At 29.8% G+C, this 25,294-nt stretch overlaps 3 protein-coding genes across 5 annotated transcripts; all 3 read left to right on the top strand.

Moving 5' to 3' along the window:
* The first annotated feature begins 2,527 nt into the window (after window positions 1–2,527).
* Window positions 2,528–6,466, top strand: LOC117915713 (L10-interacting MYB domain-containing protein-like). 3 transcript variants are annotated; one of them, XR_004651436.1, is made up of 3 exons: window positions 2,533–2,652; window positions 3,816–4,181; window positions 5,846–6,466. XR_004651436.1 is itself a non-coding variant. In XM_034831349.1 (3 exons), exons 2-3 carry the CDS (start codon window positions 3,819–3,821, stop codon window positions 4,806–4,808), a joined length of 909 nt encoding a protein of 302 aa, XP_034687240.1. In that variant the 5' UTR covers window positions 2,533–2,652; window positions 3,816–3,818; the 3' UTR covers window positions 4,809–5,070. The 3 variants fall into 3 exon arrangements, 1 of the variants encoding a protein (XP_034687240.1); XM_034831349.1 differs by lacking the exon at window positions 5,846–6,466 and adding an exon at window positions 4,263–5,070; XR_004651437.1 differs by lacking the exon at window positions 3,816–4,181 and having other exon boundaries at window positions 2,528–2,652.
* A 4,774-nt stretch (window positions 6,467–11,240) lies between these two features.
* LOC117915727 (protein NUCLEAR FUSION DEFECTIVE 4-like) lies at window positions 11,241–13,345 on the top strand. Its single transcript, XM_034831389.1, has one exon. The coding sequence runs from the start codon at window positions 11,436–11,438 to the stop codon at window positions 13,200–13,202; it is 1,767 nt and encodes a 588-aa protein (XP_034687280.1). The 5' UTR covers window positions 11,241–11,435; the 3' UTR covers window positions 13,203–13,345.
* A 7,699-nt stretch (window positions 13,346–21,044) lies between these two features.
* On the top strand, window positions 21,045–23,046 carry LOC117916709 (protein NUCLEAR FUSION DEFECTIVE 4-like). Its single transcript, XM_034832855.1, has one exon. It carries the CDS (start codon window positions 21,088–21,090, stop codon window positions 22,885–22,887), a length of 1,800 nt encoding a protein of 599 aa, XP_034688746.1. The 5' UTR covers window positions 21,045–21,087; the 3' UTR covers window positions 22,888–23,046.
* The last annotated feature ends 2,248 nt before the right edge of the window (window positions 23,047–25,294 follow it).

Below are 25,294 nucleotides of genomic sequence, written 5' to 3'. Positions count from 1 at the left end.
GAAAAAAGGTTTAAATAATATATAGAAAAATTTCTTGTATTTGATTATTGGCAAAAAATAAAAAAATATACGACCCATTTTCCATGTTGAGGCTAGGCCCATTCTACCCCTCTTTTTTCAACTTTTCTTCCTATTTACCTATTGGTAAAATTGGGCTTTGCATATGTGCCATGGCCCATCCAAACCCCACCCATCATTCGGTTTTTCCGATTTCCATATGGACCTGCTGGGCTTTCTTTATGGACTCAATCCATTAGAAATTTTGCTTGGGTCACTGATGGTCAAATATTTGTAAGAACGGAGACTTCACATTATTGATGTACAGTCAAGGTTCTGTTTGGAACTTAAAAATAATTAAAATATACTCTCAAGCAACATCATGTTTTTCTAATAATTAACAACAAAATTTGTTCTCATATTTTTTTATTCTCATGAAGAAAGACCTATTTTTGAGAACAGAAACTAAGCATAACCTAATTGATTGATGTTAGCTTCCTATTGATTTATTGAAAGATATTTTATTTTAAAATATAATAAAATTAAAATTTTAAAGCTCTTTTAACAAAATTGTAAGCGAATTATTTTTACAATTGGAAAAGAAAAAAAAATCTGAACTCAAAATCAGGCTCGGTAATCTAAATTATTTTTAGTTTTTGAGTCACATCAATTCATGTCATTAATTGAGTTTTGAATAGTCTATTGTGAAGAGATGTTGTTTTGCAAAATCAATTATTAATTTGTTGAGAGCAATTTGTTTAATTGTGATGAGATGTTTAGTAGCGTTTACTTGATTTTAGGGATATTCATGAGATATTTTTGGTCTTGAAAAATACTAAAATAAAATATTTATTTTTGAATTTTGGTATTATTATGTTTATATCACAATATTATTTTTATTTTAACAATTTTTTAACATAATAAAATTTAAGTTCTAAATAAATTTTATTTAATTGATTCATAATACTTTTAATGAAAGCTACCATATAAGAAGTTATTTAATTCTCTTTATATATACATTGTGTTAATTATTTTTATTTATTTTCAATTTTTTAATAATATAAAATTATAATCCTAAGTAAACAACTTAATTTGATTGATTTATAGGAATTCTCTTTCAAAAGAATTCTAAAATTTCCTTTTTGGTATAGTTTCAAATAAAACATAAAGGAGAATGTAATAATTGATTTAAAGTTATTGTTAATATAGTTATATAAGTATGTATTATTTTAATGTAATATGTTAGATGTTGTTTATTAAACACCCTTGATGTGTAAGTCATGATATTTCTAATATCTTTATATATATATATATATACACGTGAATAAATCCCTAAATCATTTTTGGTAAAAACTTTCACCTTATCCAAGATTCTATCATTATTCTCACTTATCATCATCAAATTTTTATCGGGTCTCGTATTTATCCTCTTAAAATAAGCATAATCATTTTCCAATTTCAAAAATCAATTTTCCCCGAGGTGGATTGCACATGATAATGAAAAGGAAGGGTGGGTTGTGTGAGATAATAACCAGGGTGATCTCTTTTTATAATTCTTAGAAAGGATAGTAATAAGCTTAAATATAAAAATTGTTCTTCAATTAAAAACTTTTAAAATTCAAAATATTTAAAATAATTTACTTGTTTTATCAGGATATTTACTATGCACGGACCTCATATTTTTGTAGTTATTGACATTCAAAATTTAAATGAGAATTTGGATTTTAACCCTTACAATTATTATATATAAGGATAGTATAATTTGTTATTTAAATTTACTATTTAAAACAAAAATAATTTTAATAAATATTTTTAAAATAATATTTAATTTGTTTTTTTTGTTTTTTTTTTTTTAATTTTAGTCTAATTTTAAATTTTATTAAGAACAAAACAAGTTTCATAATGATAGACATCACGTGCGTCCCAAATAGGCACCGCGTGCGCCCTAGACAGGCATCGCGTGCGCACCGCGTGTGCACCAAGCAAGCACTGCACGCGTACCATGCCGCACTGCGCGCATACCATGCCGCACCGCGCGCACACCAGACATATGTGAGCTAGAGAGTTGTTGCATATGGAGGATGAGGTTTATTTTGGAATATAATTTCTAATTATTTAAATATTTCATTATGTCTCCTCAAGCAAGTATGATGTCTTCTCCAGACATTTTAAGAATGCTCTATATTACTCTTTTAAGGGGATAGGTGACTCAAGGGGGCACCATGGCATGACCTTGGGTGTGCTTAAGACACATGAACGACACTCAAGCACGCACAAGTGTTCAATTGGAAAAGTACTTTTATTATGACTTCGAGCCCGTTTGGCAGTGATTTTCAAAAGTGTTTCTACCCTTAAAAACACTTTTAAGTGTTTTTGGGATGAAAATAAAGTGTTTGGTAAATTTTAAAAAACACTTTTGAAAATCTGGAAAAACTCTTAAAAGTGATTTTTAGAGAATCACTTGACAGGTGTTTTTTAAAAAAAAACACTTCAAAATTTTAAAATATTCCAAAAATGCCCCCAAGTGATTCCCGATACCTCACTTTCCCTTTCACTCATACCTCTCTCCTTCGTTCTCCTCCATCGCTCTCCACCTGAGACTACACAGTAGGAAAGGTGCTACACTTTCGTTCGATGTCATTGATTTGATCGAAGGTAACCCCTTGTTCTTTTCTTGTTTTTCTTTTCCTTGTTTTTAATGTCTGATTGTCTTGAAATGTTAGTTAGGGTTTGAGTTTTAGGATTTGTTTGGTTAGGAGGAAAGTATGAGAAAATGAAATGGTAAATCAGTGCAGCAGTCGAGTCTCATTTCCTGGTATTTCTCTCTCTAAAACTCTCATTCTCTATTCTGGTTCACATATGCAATTGCTCTGTTTAGGGTTTTTGGTTCACATATCTGTAAACCATGTGGGTTGATCATGCCCGGTGATGTTAATCCAATAGTGTGTTTGTTGTTGGAAGTTTGAATTTTTTTTTTCTCTTTTGGTTTTTGGGTTTTCTGTCTGTTGTTGGTTATGGTCGGTTTAAGTGTTTTGATATCTTGAAAAGACTAGAAAACATAATTGTTGAAAAGGTTAACTACTGAGAAAAGCTTACAAAAACATTTTGTATAAGGTGTTGAAGCAGAGAAATGGGTCTGATATATACATACATAAGTGACAGTTTGGTGAATCCATACCAGTAATGGAAGATTACCCTGTCCTTGTTAAATTTTCTCATCAAAATTCAAGAAAACACTAGATTTTTCCCCTTTCAGTTTTGATTTTCTTTTGAGTTAGATCTTTGCCTCTAAAAGGTGTGGTGTTGAAATAAGAAACCCTAAAGAGATTGCCCTGGTTTCATCACCAAATTTCATCTTTATTTCCAAAATCACTCTTTTTCCTTACAGTTACAGATTCTCTTTCCATATTCCTGGAAAATACAGGGCCCTGCTTTGTATTTTTGACATGAACATGATTGTGTAACTATTATTTAGGTATTTGAGATTGAGTGCAAAAGAGGGGGCTTTGTGTTATCTGAGATTGACACACCATATAATGAGTAGTATATATTTGGGATTTATTTTAGCTGTAGTACACACCATATAAAAAATTTGAAAAATTCAGATAACATCCATATTGCTTCTGTTACTTTCAATATTCAAATCTGCCTATATGATGCTCAATACCGAGTTTACACTTAAAAAATTTAATCATACCAAGCATTGTTTACACTAGATAACCATATATTCTTGATGTTTTGTTCCTTAATTCTTTCTTTATTCTTCATTTTAATTGTGTGATTCTTTGTTTGAAAATTATATATATATATTTAAATAGAGGATGTCTAGCAATAAAGTTCAACCATTACAACAACCAAGTGGTGAAGAAAGTGAAAAACAAAGCAAGGCTTATTGGGATGATATTACAATGGATGCTTTTGTCAAAGTTTGTGTGGCTGAGACTCTGGCTGGAAATAGACTAAATAGTCACTTTAGCAAGTTGGGATGGAAAAATGTGATAAAAGCCTTCAACAATTTGATTGGAAGAAACTATCAATATAGGCAACTTAAGAATAAATGGAGTTCGCTTAAAAAGGATTGGCAACTTTGGAATACCTTGATTGGGAAAGAGACTAGGCTTGGGTGGGATCCTATGAGACAAACCATCAATGCAAGCAATGAATGGTGGGATAAGAAATTGAAGGTATGTTTTGTTTATTCATTAAATTTATTTGATTAATTTATATATTGGTTATGAAATATGATAAATTAAATACTCTTGCAGGAGAATCCTGAAGCAATAAAGTTTAAAACAAAAGGCTTGAAAAATGTTGAGCAATTAGACCTACTTTTCAAAGATATTGTTGCTACTGGTGAAAGAGCTTGGGCACCATCACAAGGCTTTGTAGGACAAGATGTTGATGATTCATCTAAGGTGGGGGAACACGAAGATAATATAATAGAAGTCCAAGATGATTGTAGTTGCAATCCGTCACTTGATACTATCTCCCATAATTTTGAAACTACTACTCAACCTTCTATGGAAAAAAAGAATGAAAGAAGAAGAAAGAGGAAAAGAGATGAAACTAAATCTGAGTTTGTGGCTATCCAATTAGAACGCATTTGTAGTGTTGCGGATAATAGGTCTTCTATCTCATCTAGAGGAGATAATCCAGGTTGTAGCATTGTTGAAGTGATGAAAATCATACGTGGCATGCCTGAAGTGAAGAATGACTTTGAGTTATATATGAAAGCCACAGATATCATGGTTGTAAAGGAAAATAGAAAGATATTTGTTGCATTAAAAGACCCAATTGATCAGATTGCATGATTTAAACCTTAAACATAAACATGTTTGAGGGTTGGAGTTGTTTCTTGTTCTTATATGGAAACATATTTTTGTTACCTAATATTGCTTAGTTGTTAGGTTGAGGGGAGGGAAGAGATGTTGGTTTGCTTTATGTGTGAATTGAAAAGTCATTATGCCATTTTTTGATACTTTTTATTATTTCTTTCTCTAAAAATTGTGACTATTAGATGAGCTTTGATGGTAAACTTCTTATAAAATCTGGTATTGTTTTTCATTTTATTAATGTATAGTTCCTTTATTCTTTTTTTATATTTCATCTTAGTCATTTAACATTTTTTTTTAGGTTCATTATTTCTATAGGATATGTTCCCTTTTTTTTGCTATGAAAACATTTGTCTTCTTATTTACTTTTAATTAGAAAAGTTTTTTTTTTAAGAAACTAATAGGAAATCATATATTGTTTTATTTTGAAAATTATCTTTTATTCAATGTTCTTTTTTTATTGATTTAGATGTTTTTTATAAATATTTTTTAAAATTTTATTATAGTGATAAAAAAAATTATTAATTTTAAACTAATATATAATCAAATAATTTGTTATATCATGATTGATATTTATTTATTAATCTAATTCTTCTTGTAAAAAATTTATTTAAATCATAAAAAAGAAAATTACTTTTAGTTTTTTTAACAATATAAATGTATATATGTCCTTTTTGGTAATTTATTAATATCAAAAGTGTTTTTATACTTATACAATATATTATCAAAAACACTTGAAAATAATTTTTTCTTATTCTCACAAAAGTGTTTTCCAATGAAACACTACAAAAAGGAAACATTTTTAAGAAAAACGTTTTTATTAGAATCACTGTCAAACGGGTTATGAAGTTAGTTATTCTACAAGCACTTTTCTTGTTTCCAAAAACCAAATTATTGTCAATTGTATTTCAGAAAATAATAAAAGTACCCCAAACTTTACCTTCTATTTTGCTTTGTTTTTAAATTGTCCCTTTTGATTGATTTGGTGCTCACATTTCCTTGTTGGTGGAAACAAGTGCATTAAAGGGGGGATAATACTTCCAAAATCGATATCAAATTTGCAGCTTTTCACCATCATTTCCGAGCTCTTGGGCCTAAATTCTACTCTACATTATTCAATTGTGGACAACTGGCGACTCCCCTTGGGACATATGTACTCAATGTGAAGATCACTGGAATGTTTTACAATAATGAGGCCCTGAAGAAGCTGGCAAAAAGGGGTATGACTAGATCATCCGTGAATGAACTGACTTGCCTTGAGGTTGGGTGTTATAGGAAATCCTTTATAATTTTGGCTGTCAGCACCATTTTTTGAGCCCTTGTTTCACTGATTTTGGTGATTAGAACCCGACTGTTTTACAAAGGGACATATACAAGCAGTTCAGAGAGGAAGCGAAGCCCTCCGAAACCGATATGACTTCGGCCTCCACCGCCGATGGGCGATGAAACCAGGACAAGTGTTCAGTTGGAAAGTACTTTTATTATTACTTCAGTTAATTATCTTGCAAACACTTTTCTTGTTTTCAAAAACTGAAACTATTGTCAATTGTATTTCATAAAATATTAAAGTACCCAAACTTTACCTTCTATTTTGTTTTGTTTTTAAATTGTCCATTCTGATTGATTTAATGTTCACATTTCCTTGTTGGTGGAAACAAGTGCATTAAACGGGGATAATAGTATAATACTTCCAAAATGGATATCAAATTTGCAGCTCGAGAGTATTTGAATCATGGGACGCATGGAGTCACATTTTGTTGGTCATTATTCTCTGAATCGAATACTGAGCATTTCACGAGTGAAGAACAAAGAGATCACGGGGAAGATGGAATGTTTAATTTTTCATTTAGATTATCTAAAAAGATTAAGAAAATGATATAAAATGTTTAATATTTTTTTTATTTTTTTATAATAAAATAATTCTAAAAAAATTATATTATTTTTCCTTTGCATAGTGTTCTTTATATGTATATATAATTTTTTTTTTTTAATGTATTGAGTGGATGATGTTAATATATATGATATGTTGAATATTAATGAGGTATAAAAAGTTATCTCTCAAATTATTATTTTTATTATAAAATACAGGTATAACAAAAATATATTATAAATATAATATAAATACACTTACCTAACAATACATTATAATAAAACTTAATTGAGATCATTTTGTATAAGTGTATCTCATGGGTAAAACTACAACCTTTTTTCTCAAAATTAATGAATCATTTAGTTGTTTTTTTTTTCTTTTTACAGTTAGTAGGTTGCTTTCATGTTATACCTATATGTGGTGTGAAATCAATTCTATTGATTCGAGCATGAAGCTTTTATTCTCGTTATAGAATTAATATAAAGGAACAAACATTTTAGGCAATAAAAATTAATTGAGGTTTAATTCAAGAATGCCTATTCACTGGCTTTGATAGTTTCACATTAAATTTATTTCATGAATGAATCTGTACAATTATTATTGATTTGTTGTATGTTAATAAAATAAAAACCAGAAAATTACTTCATAAATTAATTTAGTAAGATTATATGAATTATTTTTTTTAATGGATATCTTTGTATATTAATGTTAATAAAATCAGAAAATTATTTTTAAAAACTAATTTTTTAAGGCTATCAGAGTAAATCAATTAGATCAGATTTTGTTATTTACTTTTCTTAGCAAACCCTAGATAATTAATTAAGGTAATTTTAAAAACAAAACAAAACAAAACAAAAGATGAGGAAACACAGTGGGAATGGAGCAAAAGCCACCACATGATACAACCTCAAACACAAAGTCATAGAGCCATGCTGTCAGCAATGAACGCATTCTTTCACCTTTTACAACAGAATACCATGTGATGCCCACCTTTTTAGTGGCATACCCTCTATTCTTGAAGCAATGAGCCCCTTCCGAAACAACGTTTTGAAACAGTCTTTCTCTTTCCTTGCTCCTATACTGCACCATAGAAAATGATGTTGTGGGCCTCTTCCGAAATGACTTCTCTTTCAATAGTTTTAATGCTATATTGCATCTGCAAATGGTGTACCCAATAATGAAGAAAGAAGCTGATTATACTGAAGAAAGAAGCTTAGACCCAATAGAACCAGAAAAAGAAATAATGGACCCAGTAATGACTGATGAGACTACAGGACCACACCTAATATGACTGGGACTCATTGCTTTCTCTCCTTTCCATCGTGACACTCTACACTTAGTCAACCACTGATTTAATGGAGTCTGAGATTCTTTGGAGTACTACATGAAAAAAAAATATATGGTAGGGCATGCTTATGTTATAGTGATCATGATCGGATTTGGAGCACCCGATGAAACTACACCGTTAGCGAGCTGGCAATCAAGCTCCCACAAATTCGGAATCTCTTGTAGATATGCAATGATGAAACTAACAGTGTGGAGGGCCTGGCTATGTGATCAGAGCTTTTACTTAAAATAGAACATTTAAAAAGAAAAATTCTAAAAACTAATATTGTTTCCAAAATAATGTCCAATCTAGTGCGCCTGTACTACGTAAGCTACCATATCATAAAACCGTAGTTGGTGACTACGATTTTATTTTTCTAAAATGATTACAAACTGTAATCACTAATCATGATTTTAATTTTAAAAATGGTAAAAATCGTAATCACTAATTGCAACTTTAACTTTATATATATTTATATATAATTTTAATTTTTTAAATAAAAATATTATATTATTTTGATTTTAAATGTACTTATTTCATTATTTAAAAAACAATAATATACGAAATTAAATAATTAATATTTTTAATTTGATATAAAAATATATTTTTTAATTTTATTAAAATAATAGGCACTATATTTAATATAAATATATTTAATTAATTATATTTAAATATAATAAATTATGAAAGCCTATTAAAAAAACAAATAATATAAATTATTATATTAATTAATAATTTTTTATATACTATATGTAAGTAGTATATAATATCACATGTATATAAGTTCAATTAAGTTTAAAATTTATCATATTTTAATTTAAGTTCATAATAAGATATGATAATAATTTATTTATATATTTAAATAAAAATGTGATAAATTTTAAACTTAGATTAAACTTTTATATATATATATATATATATATATATATATATATATATATATATATATATATGTGTGATATTATATACCACTTACATATAATATATAAAAAATTATTAATTAATATAATAATTTATTATATTTTATTTATATTTAATTTTAATTAACTAATTATATTTATATTAAATATAGTGTCAATTCTTTTAATAAAATTTATTTATATATTTAAATAAAAATGTGATAAATTTTAAACTTAAATTAAACTTTATATATATATATATATATATGTGTGTGTGAGATATTATATACCACTTACATATAATATATAAAAAAATTATTAATTAATATAGTAATTTATATTATTTATTTTAAATAAATATAATTTATTATATTTTATTTATATTTAATTTTAATTAACTAATTATATTTATATTAAATATAGCGTCAATTTTTTTAATAAAATTTATTTATATATTTAAATAAAAATGTGATAAATTTTAAACTTAAATTAAACTTTTATATGTGTGTGTGTGTGAGATATTATATACCACTTACATATAATATATAAAAATATATTAATTAATATAATATATTTTTTCTAAATAGGCATTTATAATTTATTTATTTAAAATAAATATAATTTATTATATTGTATTTATATTTAATTTTAATTAACTAATTATATTTATATTAAATATAGTGCCTATTGTTTTAATAAAATTAAAATATATATTTTTATATCAAATTAAAAATATCAATTATTTAAATTCATATATTATTATTTTTTTAAATAATGAAATAAGTATATTTAAAATCAAAATAATATAATATTTTTATGTAAAAAATTAAATTTATATATAAATATATATAAAGTTAAAGCCGCAGTTAGTGACTACGACTTTGACCATTTTTAAAAAAAGTCAAAACCGTAGTCATCAACTACAGCTTTAAAGTTAAAGTTAAAACCGTGATTCATGACTACGTTTTTTAATCATTTTAGAAAAATAAAACCTTAGTCACCAACTATGGTTTTATGACATGACAACTTATGTGGTATAGAGTATAGATGCACTAAATTAGGCATTATTTTAAAAACAAGTTTAGTTTTTAGAATTTTTTTTAAGAATGTACTATTTTGGGTCAAAGCTCCTGTGATCACCCACAATGTGCCTCCACTTTGATCCCTCCCATGTTTTTTGGCCCATGTTTTTGGCCCATGTTTTTTGGCCAACACTTAAATTCGTCAAACACTGGATGAATGAGTAGTATATTTCAAGGGTGGTGGAGGGCATCGATAGAGGGAATAGCATTGAAGTGGGTGCTGGAGAGTGTGAAAGAGATTGCCATTTATGTTGGCGCATCCCCTATCATTCATGTCACCACAGAGGTGGCTGCTAGCTACATGACACCACATTTTTTATCCTTGTTCCTCATCTTTCTAATGGGTCTGGTGATGAATCGGATATAACTAATTTATTACTTTTTGACAAGGAAAAGATAAACTATTTATTATTTCATTTTTAGTATATTTAGAAATCATGGAATGGCTCCATTTTTTTGTTAATTTAAATGGATTATGGAAAAAGATTAAATAATTGTAAAAAAAAATTGTTCATTAATTTTCACATATTTGGATGATAAGGAATGAGTCAAGCAGTGGATAATGGATTGAATCATGTTCTTCTTAAATTAGTGGATTTCTAACTAAAATAGATGGGTAGGATTCTAATGCGAATGGATTAGGTCAAACGCAGCCCAAATATTTCAAAACAGCCAAGTATTATTTAAAAGGTACATTTGATTAGAAGGAAATACATTCCAAAATCTCATAAATAACTTCCAATTTTTAGAAATATTAAATATGATCTTATTTGGATAAATATCCTTCTTCCTGTTTTTTTAACGAAAATAAATAAAAAAGATAAAAAAAAAATGGATGCAAAAGTTTTGATATATGTATGTGTGTGAGATAATCCTTGTTAATTTAAAATTGGTATATAATTTTATTTAGTCCATATATATATAAATTTAAGATTATTGTGGTTTTTTAAACACGACAGAATCACCTGTATTTCAATCATATTTATAAATATTCTACTTAATAATCTTCTTTCATACAAAAAAAATAGAATCATCGACGTGAGCTTATAATCTTTTAAGCTTTATAAGGTGTGATTGGGTAGTGGAAAAGGGAAAGAAAATCTCCGCACAATCATTCTTCCTGTTACACCTCACAAGTCACACCTACTCTCCCTAGCTTTAACCCGGCTTGTTTTGGGCCCATGCTTCTTACCTTTGACTTAAAAATTATCCAAACTTCATCTGGTTTTCACTTTTAACTGTTTACCGGAGTTCCTCACTCCCTACCACCTGCCAAACCTAATCTTTTATATACAGGTACATAATTATCCATTTCATTACCAACACATTAAATCGGTCTAAGCAAACGTTTGGATTCTTTCCCCTACGCTGATCTTTCTCTTCTCTTCCAAAATCCAGGCAAAGAGTACTTCAATTGAGAGCGGAAACATGGGTGGGGCAGGAGAGAGCAGTACTGGTGGGTGTGGAAGCGGAGAGGTGGGCCGATTTGCAGTTCATGTGATTAGAGGGCGGTGGTTCTCGGTTTACGCCTCCTTCCTGATCATGGTGGGAGCCGGAGCAACTTATCTTTTCGGAATCTATTCAAAAGAAATAAAGTCTTCCATGGGGTACGACCAGTCTACCTTAAATCTCATAGGATTCTTCAAAGATCTGGGTGCAAACGTGGGTGTCCCGGCAGGGCTTATTGCTGAGGTAACGCCCACATGGTTCGTCCTCTTGGTCGGCTCTGCACTGAATTTTTCGGGCTTCTTCATGATATGGCTGGCTGTGACGGGCCAAATAGCCAAGCCAAAGGTTTGGCAGATATGTGCCTACATCTGCGTTGGGGCCAATTCTCAGAACTTTGCAAATACAGGGGCCCTCGTCACCTCTGTCAAGAACTTCCCGGAGAGCCGGGGGGTCATGTTAGGCCTCTTGAAGGGCTTTGTGGGGCTCAGTGGTGCCATCATGACTCAAATATACTTTGCTGTCTATGGCAATGATTCAAAATCTCTCATTCTCCTCATCGGATGGTTCCCTGCGGCGATATCGGTAGTGTTTGTGTTCACAATCCGAACCATGAAGGTGGTTAGGCAGCCGAATGAGCTCAGAGTATTTTATCATTTCCTCTATGTATCGGTTGCACTGGCAGTGTTCCTCATGGTTATGACTATTCTTGAGAAACGGTTTGCTTTCCCCCGTGCTGCCTATGCCGGAAGCGTCACCGTCGTTTGTGCCTTGCTCTTTCTCCCTCTTGTCATCGCCATTAGACAAGAATTTGCCCTCTGGAACCAGCAGAAACAGCAGGACGATTCTCCCTCTGAGATTACCATCGAGAAGCCACAAGCAGTGGAATCGAAACTGGTGGCATTGCCTACAACCTCATCACCAAATCGAGAGGGCAAATCCAATTCCCCATCATGTTTCACTACCATTTTCCAGAAACCACCTAGAGGAGAAGACTACACCATCTTACAAGCCCTCCTAAGCATTGACATGTCCATCCTGTTCCTTGCAACTCTGTTCGGATTGGGGTCAAGTTTAACTGCCATTGACAACTTGGGTCAAATCGGAGAGTCCCTTGGCTACCCAACTAAAACCATAAGCTCCTTTGTGTCACTGGTAAGCATATGGAACTTCTTTGGGAGAGTCTTCGCCGGCTTTCTCTCGGAAGCTCTAGTAGCAAAATGGAAATTCCCTCGGACCCTTATGCTATCCTTAGTCCTTCTCCTGCTATGCGTTGGCCACCTCATGATCGCCTTCCCTATCTCCGGCTCAGTCTACGTAGCATCAGTGATCCTAGGATTCTCATTCGGAGCCCAATTGACTCTGCTTTTCACCATCATTTCCGAGCTCTTTGGCCTAAAGTACTACTCTACGTTGTTCAATTGTGGACAACTTGCGTCTCCCCTTGGGACATATGTACTCAATGTGAAGATCACTGGAATGCTTTACGATAATGAGGCCCTGAAGGAGCTGGCAAAAAAGGGTATGACTAGATCATCTGTGAATGAACTGACTTGCCTTGGGGTCCGATGTTATAGGAAATCCTTCGTAATTTTGGCTGCCGGCACCTTTTTTGGAGCCCTTGTTTCATTGATTTTGGTTATTAGAACCCGACAGTTTTACAAAGGGGACATATACAAGAAGTTCAGAGAGGAAGTGAAGCCCTCCGAAACCGATACGCCTTCGGCCCCCACTATCGATGGGCGATGAAACCAGGACAAGTGTTCAATTGGAAAGTACTTTTATTATTACTTCAGTTAGTTATTCTACAAGCACTTTTCTTGTTTCCAAAAGTCGAAACTATTGTCAATTGTATTTTAGAAAATATTAAAGCACCCAAACTTTACCTTTTATTTTGTTTTGTTTTTAAATTGTCCCTTCTAATTGAAACTTTACCTTCTATTTTGTTTTGTTTTTAAATTGTCCCTTCTGATTGATTTGGTGCTCACATTTCCTTGTCGGTGTAAACGAGTGCACTAAAGGGGATAATTCTTCCAAAATGGATTTCAAATTTGCAGCTCGATAGTATTTGAATCACGGGACTGATGGAGTCACATTTTGTTGGTCATTATTCTCTGAATGGAACACTAAACATTTCATCCGTGAAGGACAAAGAGATCACGGGGAGCATGGCCGCTGCCTGCCTGCCTCCGCTTGGCCCCCCTATCACATGTTTACAAGGAAAGCCAATGACCACAAAACTAAAGCGTGAGAGTATTTCATGAAGGCTCCAAAAGTTGATTCCCTCACACAACCATCCAATTGATTTTCAAAATTTGATGACTTATAATTAATAGATGAATTAATTTATGCCATAGACTGATAAAATAAATTAAGAATCATGATATTTTATAATTAACCCATCAGTCAATAATCAAGTATTTATTAATTAAAAAATTATATGCATGTGACCAATGAAATTTTATTAACTCTTATTAATAGTATTGCTGCATTTAAAGTGTGTATTGGTTAAACATGGTGACCTGGGTACAATGGAAGTGCATTCTACTTTCTTGATTAATATAACTAATATATTTATGAAAAAAATAAAAAAATTATACTAAAGCTGCGCTTGATTGCCAAAAAAAAAAATTGAAGGAAAGAAAATATGAAGCGAAAAAGGATAAAAAGAAAAAAAAAGAAAAATAAACACAAATTTAAAGTTAATAAATTACTTTTATATATTTTTCAAACTCTTTTAATTTATTTTCATTTATTATATATAAATTAAATAATTTTAAAATATATAAAATTTTAATTAATTATATTTTTAGATAATTTTTTAAATATATTTTTCTCTTTCCTTAAAATTTTTCAAGAACCAAACATCAATTAAATAAAACTAACAAGGTTGGTGGACCAACAAACTTAGTGTTGGTTATTAAACTCTTGTGGAACACTAGTTGAACTTTTCAATTTTGATAGTGCATTGAAGGGCAAAAGGACTATTTCATTAGAAATTTTATGTGACTCAAACAAATAACCATGAAAACAAATTTATTGTCAAAGGTTGTTTTTACTCACCAATCTTTTCATTGCAATAAACAATATATGTTAGATAACCAATTAATGCAATTGAGTTAACAAAGGGAAATTACAAGAAACATAAATAGATGAATTTCGGTCTATTACATCATATCATACTTTCTAGGGTTTAACCCCAATAATTTTATCTCAGTAGATATGAAATATATATCTTAGGATATCATTTTTAATGTAATATGGTATCCTTAAATATTATATTTAATGAGATATGTTGTTTTATGTTATATCTATGTTTAGTTTATAAAAAATAGAATGAAAAAGACGTATTTTAATGCAAAAAAGTACTAAGTAAAGAAAAAATAGTAAGAAAAATAGTTTTTTCATATTTATTTTTACTGTTAAAATACAAAAGAAAAATCAATTGTAATTAAAATAATTCAAAAACTTATATATTTTTAAATTATTTAATCTTTATATAAAAGATTTCAAATAAGTGAAATGAATATAAAGTAGCCTATAAAAATGATTTATTGACTTTAGATCTATATTTTTTTCTTTCTTTCTATTTTTCTTCTATAGTTTATTTCCTTTATATTTTGGCTCAAATTTTTCAATAACCAAATATAACCTTAATATTTGATCAATATTTGTTTACAATAAAAATTATATTACATTCTAATATTTACTATTAAAAAAAATATAAAATCTCTTTCATGTTTGGATATTATTTGGAAATTGTTCTACAAGTTACAATTAATTTTTATTTATTTGTTATCACAACTAAAATATTTTAAATTTATAAATAAAAATGTTATATTACTCATTCAATGTGTATATATATATATATTTGTTAATTGTTTTTAAAAAAATTCTTTAATATTTTGTAGAACAAAAGTTTATTTAGGAACTTAAAATATTTTTAATCTATTTTCTATATTTTAATTATTTTTAAAAAATAACTTTTATAAAAAAAATGCATTATTTTCAATCATTTTCCATATTTGTATAATTATTTTTTAAAAGACATAAAATAACAATTGAAAACAACTTAAAACAATTAAATATCTAATAAAAAAAATACCATTTTTCATGGTTCTAAGAATGGAGATTTGTTTTCTATTTTTGGGCTACCAAATATATTTTCCTATTTTTATTCTTAAAATAGAAAACCTTTTTTGAAAATAGCTTCCAAATATACCCTTAATTTTTTAATCAATTTTTTTTCTAAATAAGTAATATAAAAAATAAAAAAAATTAATGAAAAGAATAAATTTATCAATGATATATATAAGAGATATAAAAAAAAAAATCAATAATATATCTTACCACTTATCCTATCTCATGTGATATAATAAATGATAAATAACTTATTACATCCTAAAGTCTATTCAACATAAGACATGATATATTATCTCATCTTTTATCTTATCTCAAGTTATATCATATTTCTTATCTTATTTCATCTTATATTATATCCTATTACTCATTATATCTCATGTTTGATTAAATATGGAATTTAATAAATAACAATAATAGGATAACTTATCATATCTTATAGTTAACCAAATATGAGATAAAATATGTTATCTCATCTTTTATTTTATCTACTCAACCAAAAATGAAGTTTAAGATCGGACAACATTTCAATCACTAGATGCCCAACTAAGATTGTACAATCTAATGTGTTGGAAAACCTTAGATTGCTTCATTCCCAAACCTTAGATCATTAGGGTTCATGAATAGGCTTCTCTAGAATTATCCTAATGGAAAAAAAATGGCTTTCAAAACTAAAAACATATCATAGATCTACATATTAGTGTCATATCTATGATCCAGATGTTCCTAGATCAAATCATATCGGTTTAGAATATTCTAAAGTCGCAACAAATCTCATAAACATAGGGATCTTTTATCTCATCATTCCTCCTTGAGTCTAGGCACTAAAATAGTGGAGATCTCAAAGTTGGAGGGTAATGTTCTCTCTTTGTACTATAGGGAGAGAATAATCAAACTTAACTTAAAACCTTAACCCTTAAGAAGAGTATTTATAGGTTTTCTTCTAGGCTTAAGTGATTTGAACCTACTATGGGCTTATGTTACTTAATGTAACCCCAAAAGATAACTAATTTATTAATTAACCCAATACAACTCAAATTAATCAATTAGCTCAGTTCAAATATATTACTCATTTACTCTTATGCAATCTTACATAATTACCAAAACGCTTTTATGCACACAAGCGAACTAAAAACTCATCCAACCCTAATAAATTGTGTCATTAAGGAATATGAACTTGAGTGAGGACTACTATGACCCATAAGATAATACCGGCACTCTCAAAATTTAATTTTGAGGTTGACTCAACATCTAACTATAGAGAATCAACTACACTCCAATGCCCTATATATATTACAATGAGACACCAAGTGTTTGAATTAATGATTTGTTATCCACTATATACAATCTCCACATGAATTAGTCGTTTATAATCTAACAAGGTGAAAACTATTAGCTTTTCAAGATGACCTCTTCAATCCTTGAGTTATAGATTTTCCTATTGTGTAATCAAATGACATACTCTAATTCATTAAGAGTAGATGTCAAATTCCGTTAAAGAAATTATTGTAGATTATAGATTTCATGATTACATGTTCTTAAAATCACCCAAGGGAATACATTGTCTCAAGGTTCATGAGATATCATAATGTCTTTATTAAGAATACTTATTGCTACTAGCTTCCATCAATAATGACTCAATCTATAAATAATATATAATTAGTTTATAATTTCATTTATAGGTTAAAGTCACTGCTAACTTTTCTGCACAAACTTAGTATTCTCTTAAGGTTGAGAGACTATACAATATAGTAGTTTGGTAAAGTCATTATTACTCGATAGCATTATGTCATGACTTATCATATGTTTTATCAAATGTATAACCATACACATTAGTACATTCACCATAAAAACCTCATCCTAAGGGTTAAGACCAATAATTCCTTCAATTATGAGGTGGTACACTATAGTCTCATTTAAATCGTCTAAATCTATGAACGGGTTGTGAACAAATCATTTATTTGTAAAGGAACTCATGACTTTGATCTTTTATACAACGACTAATACACTTATATTATATATAATGTAAGAGATAATGGAATAGAACACTCATAAAGTATAACACCTAAAATAAAAATAGATAAAAGTCAATATGAAATATTAATAAATGAATAATGATTTCAAATCTATTACATTATGTTATGTTTTTAAGGGTTTTGTCCTAACATTATACACCAAGATTTGCCAACTTTTAAACTTTTTCTAAATAGAATTAAAAAAAAAAAAGGTTTTCATAGCTAGGAGTCAATAATTTCCATGATTAAGTAGTCATATCAACACATGCCAAAATATTGAAATCGGTGGTTGATAGTGTGAAAGAGTGATTTATGTGGGCGCTTGCTATCATAAAACGCAGGCGTAGTAGCAACATCACTACTCTTATCTTGAGATAATTGGACGATGGCTTCCCCTTTTTGTGCATGACTATTACCTTTTTCTTATCTTCTTCCCCAAAGTCCTCCTTTTGGTAGGAAAGAAAGATGAAAATTCTTCCACAAACTCTCCTAGAATTAAGAGACGTGTACACACTCACCTATCTTTATTTGAATCATCATTCTTCACAGTACTCCGTGATTTGTGCCTCAAGCTAGGATATCCTATACTTTTTAGGTATTTGATATCAACATTCAAAGAAAAAAAGAATAGATGTGTCAAAAAAATATAATAAAATATTGACCAATTTATGAATTTATGAATTTTTAAATTATTTATTTTATATGAAATGAAAAATGAGACAAATAAATCCAAATAATTATATAAAAATATAATGTTACTTTTATGATTTGTTTTCTTTCACTTTTCTTCTGCCTTTTTATTTATTTATTTTTAGCATGTTTTCTCTCAAACTTTCTTAAATTCAAAGGAAGTTCTAGGTATTTTTTGGTTATTTGATAGTATATTTTATTCATGGATAGTTTAATGAGAAAGGAAATAAAAAGAATCCTTTCTTAAAATATTTTCTAGCAATCACATGTAAGTCAGAAATTTAATTTCATTTCCTTTGAATTTTTCTATAAAACAAAAAGGTCAAGGAGAGGCAAATTTTATATTGGGTTATTTGAACACATGAGCTAAAATAATCATGAAATTGGTAAAATAACATTTTTAGTGATTCTTTTTTTAGACATGACTCTTTTTGAACAATTGTCTTTCTTTATCGCCCTTCAAAACCTCGTTTCCCCCTGATTCCAGACTTCATTTGCCTCCCAGTTCTGTTTCCTGATTTGCTCTTTCCCATGAAATGTTGTAGGCTCCTTGTCACCATTGTCTCCATTGTGAAGGACACTGAAACTTTGTCAACATTGCTTAATCTTTCTCTCACCACTACAGCTAGCTTCATCTTCAGGACTTGCAAGGATTGATTTTCTTGCATCATATGGTGAGAGTAGTCGAGCAATCGAGATAGAGACAAACAAGCACATGCAAGATTTCTCCTTACAATCATAAAGTTAATCTTCATTTTTTTCTAGGATTTTATTTATCTATTTTATGTTTAGACATCTTGAAAAAAATAAAAGGTTGAATACCATTACTTTTAAATAACCCAAGGAATATGATAGATATAGGAACAATTAAAGGTAGTAAACAAAAAAGAACAATCAAGAGGGTCAATGGAAAAAACATCCTAACTATGAACCCCCACTGATGAAAGGTCATCAACTCTCATGACTACATAATTCAAAAAAAAAAAAGAAGTTAAAACGACCATACTAAGATAGATTACGATGTTGTTTTCTTTTATATATTGTGATATGACATATAATTTTTTTTTATATATATAAGATAATTGAACTTATAATCAGTCGATCAATACCAATTCATGCACTTTTAATGAAAAGTGTCTCATTTATTTATTTTTTATTTTATGGTTTTCATTAACTTTCACAGACCTAGGTTGAGTCTTTTAAATGTTTTTGCATGTAATTTAATTATGATTAAGTTTTATTTATAAAAATTTTAATAATTTAAGTTTTCAAATAAAGTTGATGCACCTGAATTACATTGTGGTTAAGTTTCATTTATAGAAAACTTAACCCCAATTAAGTTCTTAATTACAAGGATCAAGAAATATATTTTGTCAAGTTTCATTTATAAGGAACTTAAATGACATCAAATTCTTATTCAAAATGTGTACTTGAACTTAATCAATCATGATTAAGTTTAATTTTATATAGATAGGAATCATTGCTTACAATATTATGACTTTGTCATAGAGGTAAAGTTTTTCAACTTTTTTTGGGTTAGTCACTTATTTCTCTTAACTTATTTTACATAGCTAATAATGAAGTGTAGTTGATTGTTTATCCCTTTATCCTTTTTTTAATATGATAAAACTGGTGAAATAGGCTTTAAATTTGTTTACCATGGAGGAAAAAGGAAAAAGAGAGGAAAAGGGAGAGAGAAAAAGAGAATATAAAAAAGGGTTAAGCAGACTGCAAAGAAGAAACTGAGAGAGAGAAAAATGATAAAAGAAAATGTGGGGAAATAGAGAAAATTTATATGGAAGGATATTTTTGTAAAAATGACTCGTATGTCAAGTTTTGAAAAGCTGCAAACCATTTCTACATATAAGGATAAAGGCATTGTTTGAATCCTTTCAACCAAATAACCTTTTACATCTTTTCCTTTCACACCATCTCACTCTCCAAAAGCAACCGATGATGTACATTATGATGTAATTTCGGCTCCCTATTCTTGTCGCCCCTCACACTTATAACCAATGATGAAAATATCGGTAATTAGGGATATATAATACTTCAATTTTATCAATATATCAGATATATCGAAAATATATCACAGATATTTTGACACAAAATATAATAAAAATTAATAAAATTATGAAAATATTAAAAAAAATTAAAATTATTTAAGAAATAAAAATAGATATTTTAAAGTTATTTTTAATATACATATAATTTTTCATATTTGATAATAATATTCTCTATATTGATAAAAAAATATAAATTTTATAATTATAAATTTATTATTAAGTTGCATTATAGATTATTTTATAATATTATTATGATAATATGTTTAATTTTAAAATATATTTAATATTAAAATTATGGTCCATTTTAATTTAAATGTATTAAATGATATCAAATAAATAATAATGTATGCATTATTTTTAAATATTTATTTTTATTATATTTAATAAATATATAGATTATAAAAAAAAGACAAAATTATGTTTTTATATTTTTGGTAATAAATTAAATCAAATATAAAAATAAAATAATTATAATTTATTTATTTAATAATAAAAATTAGAAAAAAGTAAAATATTTAGAAATATCGGTTGAAATAGGAAAAATCCAAAAATTGATAAAATATCAATAAAATATTAATGGATATATCTTCCCTCCACGGTATATCGACATATTTCCAGACATTTTAATCCTTGCTTATAACCAAAGTTAATACATACTCCTTACCACTTCAATCATTCCAAACAGATTCCTGCTTTCTCTTCTCTATTCACAGAGAGGGGAAAATGGCTACTGTGGCACCAACAAGCTGTGCCAGTGGGGGTGGCATAGAGGGCTGCAGCAGGGCATCCCGTTTTGCAGTTCATGTGATTAAAGGGCGGTGGTTCAGCGTTTGTGCCTCGTTCCTGGTCATGATTGGACCTGGTACAACTTATCTTTTCGGAATCTACTCCCAAGAAATAAAGTCTGCTCTTGGTTACGATCAAACAACGTTAAATCTCCTAGGCTTCTTCAAAGATATGGGAACAAACATTGGTGTCCCTGCTGGCCTTGTTGCTGAGGTAACACCCACATGGTTCGTGCTTTTGCTCGGATCTGCCTTGAATTTATGGGGCTACCTGATGATTTGGCTGGCCGTCACCGCCAGAATTGCCAGGCCAAAAGTGTGGCACATGTGTGTGTACAATTTCGTTGGATCCAATTCTCAGAACTTTGCAAACACTGGAGCTCTTGTCACCTGTGTCAAGAACTTCCCGGAGAGTCGCGGCATCATGATAGGCCTATTGAAGGGGTTTGTGGGGCTTGGGGGAGCCATCATGACTCAATTTTACTTTGCCATCTATGGTGATGACTCTAAAGCACTCATACTCATGGTTGGATGGTTTCCAGCTGCCTTGTGCGTGATATTCGTGTACACTATTCGAACTATGAAGGTGGTTAGGCAACCCAATGAGGTTAAAATGTTTTATCAGTTCCTCTATGTATCCATTGTGCTGGCTTTGTTTCTCATGGTAATGACTATAGTTCAGAAACAAATTGTTTTCCCCCGAGCGGCTTATGCTGGAAGTGTCACGGTGGTCTGTGTTCTTCTCTTTCTCCCTTTTGTTATTGCCATTAGAGAGGAGTTAACCCTCTGGAACCTCGAGAGACAGCATGACAATTCTCCCACTGAGGTAACCGTTGAGAAACCGCAGGAAGAGGAATCAAAACCAGTGGCATTGCCTCCAGTTTCATCCACACAGGAGGAGGAAAAGCCCAATTCATCATCATTTTTTGCAAATGTTTTCAAGAAACCACCTAGAGGAGAAGATTACACAATCTTACAAGCACTCCTAAGCATTGACATGTTGACTCTATTTCTTGCAACAATGTGCGGACTGGGTTCAAGCTTGACGGCCATAGACAACTTGGGTCAAATTGGTGGGGCACTGGGCTACCCAACTCGAACCATAAGCTCTTTTGTGTCACTAGTAAGCATATGGAATTACTTCGGGAGAGTCTTCTCCGGGTTCGTATCAGAGATCCTAATAGCAAAATGGAAAGTTCCTCGGCCCCTCATGCTCACTCTAACCCTTGTCTTGCTATGCGTTGGCCTCCTAATGATTGCCTTCCCCGCCCCTGGCACGATCTATGTGGCATCAGTGATCATAGGATTCGCGTACGGCGCACAATTGACACTGATTTTCGCCATCATTTCCGAGCTCTTTGGCCTAAAGTACTATGCGACGTTGTTCAATTGTGGACAACTGGCGACCCCCATTGGGACATATGTACTAAATGTGAAGATCACTGGAATGTTTTACGATCAGGAGGCTCTGAAGGAGCTCGCAAAGAAGGGTATGACTAGATCATCAGTGAAGGAACTATCTTGCATTGGAGTTCAGTGTTACAAGAAATCCTTTATAATCTTGGCTGCTAGCTCCCTATTTGGAGCCGCCGTTTCAATGATTTTGGTTATCAGAACCCGAGAGTTTTACAGAGGTGACATATATAAGAAGTTCAGGGAGCAAGCCGATGCGTCCCAGACAGAGATGGCTTTGTCACCTAGCAACAAGAGTGCGGCAAGACTGGGAAGTCCTCAGTAGCATACGACTGTCTCTTCCATTCGTTAACATGATTTTGAAAGTAGCTGTACTGTTTTCCAAATAAAAAAGTTCTCATAAATTAAAATTAAAAGTCTATTGGAAATATGTAAGAATCCGCTCCCAATCGTGTCCAAACGGCCCCTCATTCATGTAGACACAATGTTCTCTTTGTAGCATTTGAGATTACAAGACCAAACAAATAACATCCCCTACAAGATCAAATAAACCCATATTGGGATCGATATTAAGGATCAACTTTGATACAATTTGTAATAATTCGCTTTCAATTATATCACTTTAGGTCCAAAAAACCCTCACGACTTTAAAATGCATTTATATAATTAAGAAAAGTTCATTCAATGTGGAATATCACAAATTCACATTTGAGTTGCAGTGGTATTTCATTTTGGAATATTAATGAATAGTTGGTTTTTAAACAAAGAAACTAATAACTTTACTAATGGTAATTAATAGTCAGAATCATGGTATATTTTGGAATGGTTAAAAGTTAGGCCCAAATGCCCACAAAAAGTAAAGGAAAGTGTTGCAAGCAACCTTGCGTGATTGAAGCTAGGTATTATGTTTATGGGGTCACATTTTTTTATTTTTAAAAATATTCTTTTAAAAAAAATATTAAGAAAATATAATTAATTAAAAAATAAATATAAAAAATATGATATTTTTCATCATTTTTTTATACTTTTATATTAAATTTGTCTTTGTAGGAGAAGAGTTCACTTTTTATATTAAACTTCCATATTTTAAAAAGACGAGTTGATTTTCAAAAGTATCGTTTTTTTAAAACACGATCCGTATTTGAAATTTGAAATTATCATAATTTTAACATTATTTTGGATGGACAGCAGGATCTGACGTTTTCAATGTGCATCATGTGACCTTTTTGTATTAGATGCCACATGTTCTTCTCACATGGATGATCAAAGCTGATTTATTTAATTTCCTCTCCATGTGAAAGCCTGCTGCCTTTCTCGATTCCATCGCATGTTCACACGACAGATTAACAAAATGGAAAATCATAGAGTACCGGTCAACCCGCCAAACTTGAATTCTTGAAGAAAATTGGTAAATCTTACTCTGTATGACTATATAAACATGCCAAAGAATGACACCAAAAGTATAAAAAGAATAAAAGCATCGTACAAGGTGAGAAATTTGTATATGTGGCATGTTATAATTGGTTCTAATTTCTTATATGTATTTGATACCGGACAGTATGAAAATTTGTTATTTATTTATTAAAATCATGAAATTGATTTTGTGGTACAATAAGCCTCCAGTGACATCGCAATTAGACCAATTTTGATTTGCACCATGTTATGAAAATGCTAAGGGTTGACCAGACTTGATGATCAATCGGGCAGATAATCCATGATACCCACCAACCGGTTTACCTAATCAGGTCTTGATAATTGATATCATTCCATTAATTTTATTTTTAGTTTAAAAAAAATGGTCAAATTTTATCTTATCTGTTATTATTATATTTAATTATTTTTTGAAATAATTAATTAGACATCTTCATTTTTTAAAATAATATTAAATATATATTTATAATATCACGTTGATATTATAATTTGATTTTGATTAAATTAGTGGTCCAATCAAGTATCCATGCTCCAACAACTTTTCTTAATATAATATTTTTTAAAATAAAAAATAATTACAATTATGCACATTTTTAAAAAATCCCAATAGAAATTTTGATTTAATAAATGTGGTATAATTTATCATATTTATTATTTAGTAATGTTTAGTAATTTACTTAAAAGTGAGACTAAATATTTAATTTACTTTTAACTAAAATTTGAAGTTAAAATCATAATTTTAAGGAATTATTTTAATATTGTAAAAAGCTTTATGAGACAAACAAATTTAATCCATAAATAAATATAAGATTTCATAAAAAGTAATACCATTTTTAATTACTTTCACATAATGCATTTTTTCGTTCAATTAAGGAAGATTTGCCTTCTTATATTTCCACATCTAAAATCCAACTTGTATCATTGACGCTAATACCAGCTAAACCATTATAGCAAGAAAAAGTTTGATATGAAGAGGAAGAAATAAAAATTGGAAATATCATTTGATTCATGGATCCTCAAAAAATATAGTAAGCAAAGTTTCATCCACATAAGAACAAATGAAGTTTCCTAAAAAAACCTGCTAATGGAGGACCCCTAACACAAATAGATCTTCCTTCTATTTCTCCAAGCAAAGTTCTTTATGTCGCAATGCCTATCATGTTGGATTGACCTTTAATAAGTGAAGACAGACTAAAACATCCATAACAATTTATAAATATTAAAAATATACTTTAAAGTTTAAGAGTGATGAGTTTGATTTATAAAATGAAACATGCTATTAAAGTTTGTGCTATATATAT

Source organism: Vitis riparia, chromosome 6 (genome assembly GCF_004353265.1).
Source record: "Vitis riparia cultivar Riparia Gloire de Montpellier isolate 1030 chromosome 6, EGFV_Vit.rip_1.0, whole genome shotgun sequence".
NCBI lineage: Eukaryota > Viridiplantae > Streptophyta > Magnoliopsida > Vitales > Vitaceae > Vitis > Vitis riparia.
This window is presented reverse-complemented; position numbering and strand designations above follow the sequence as displayed.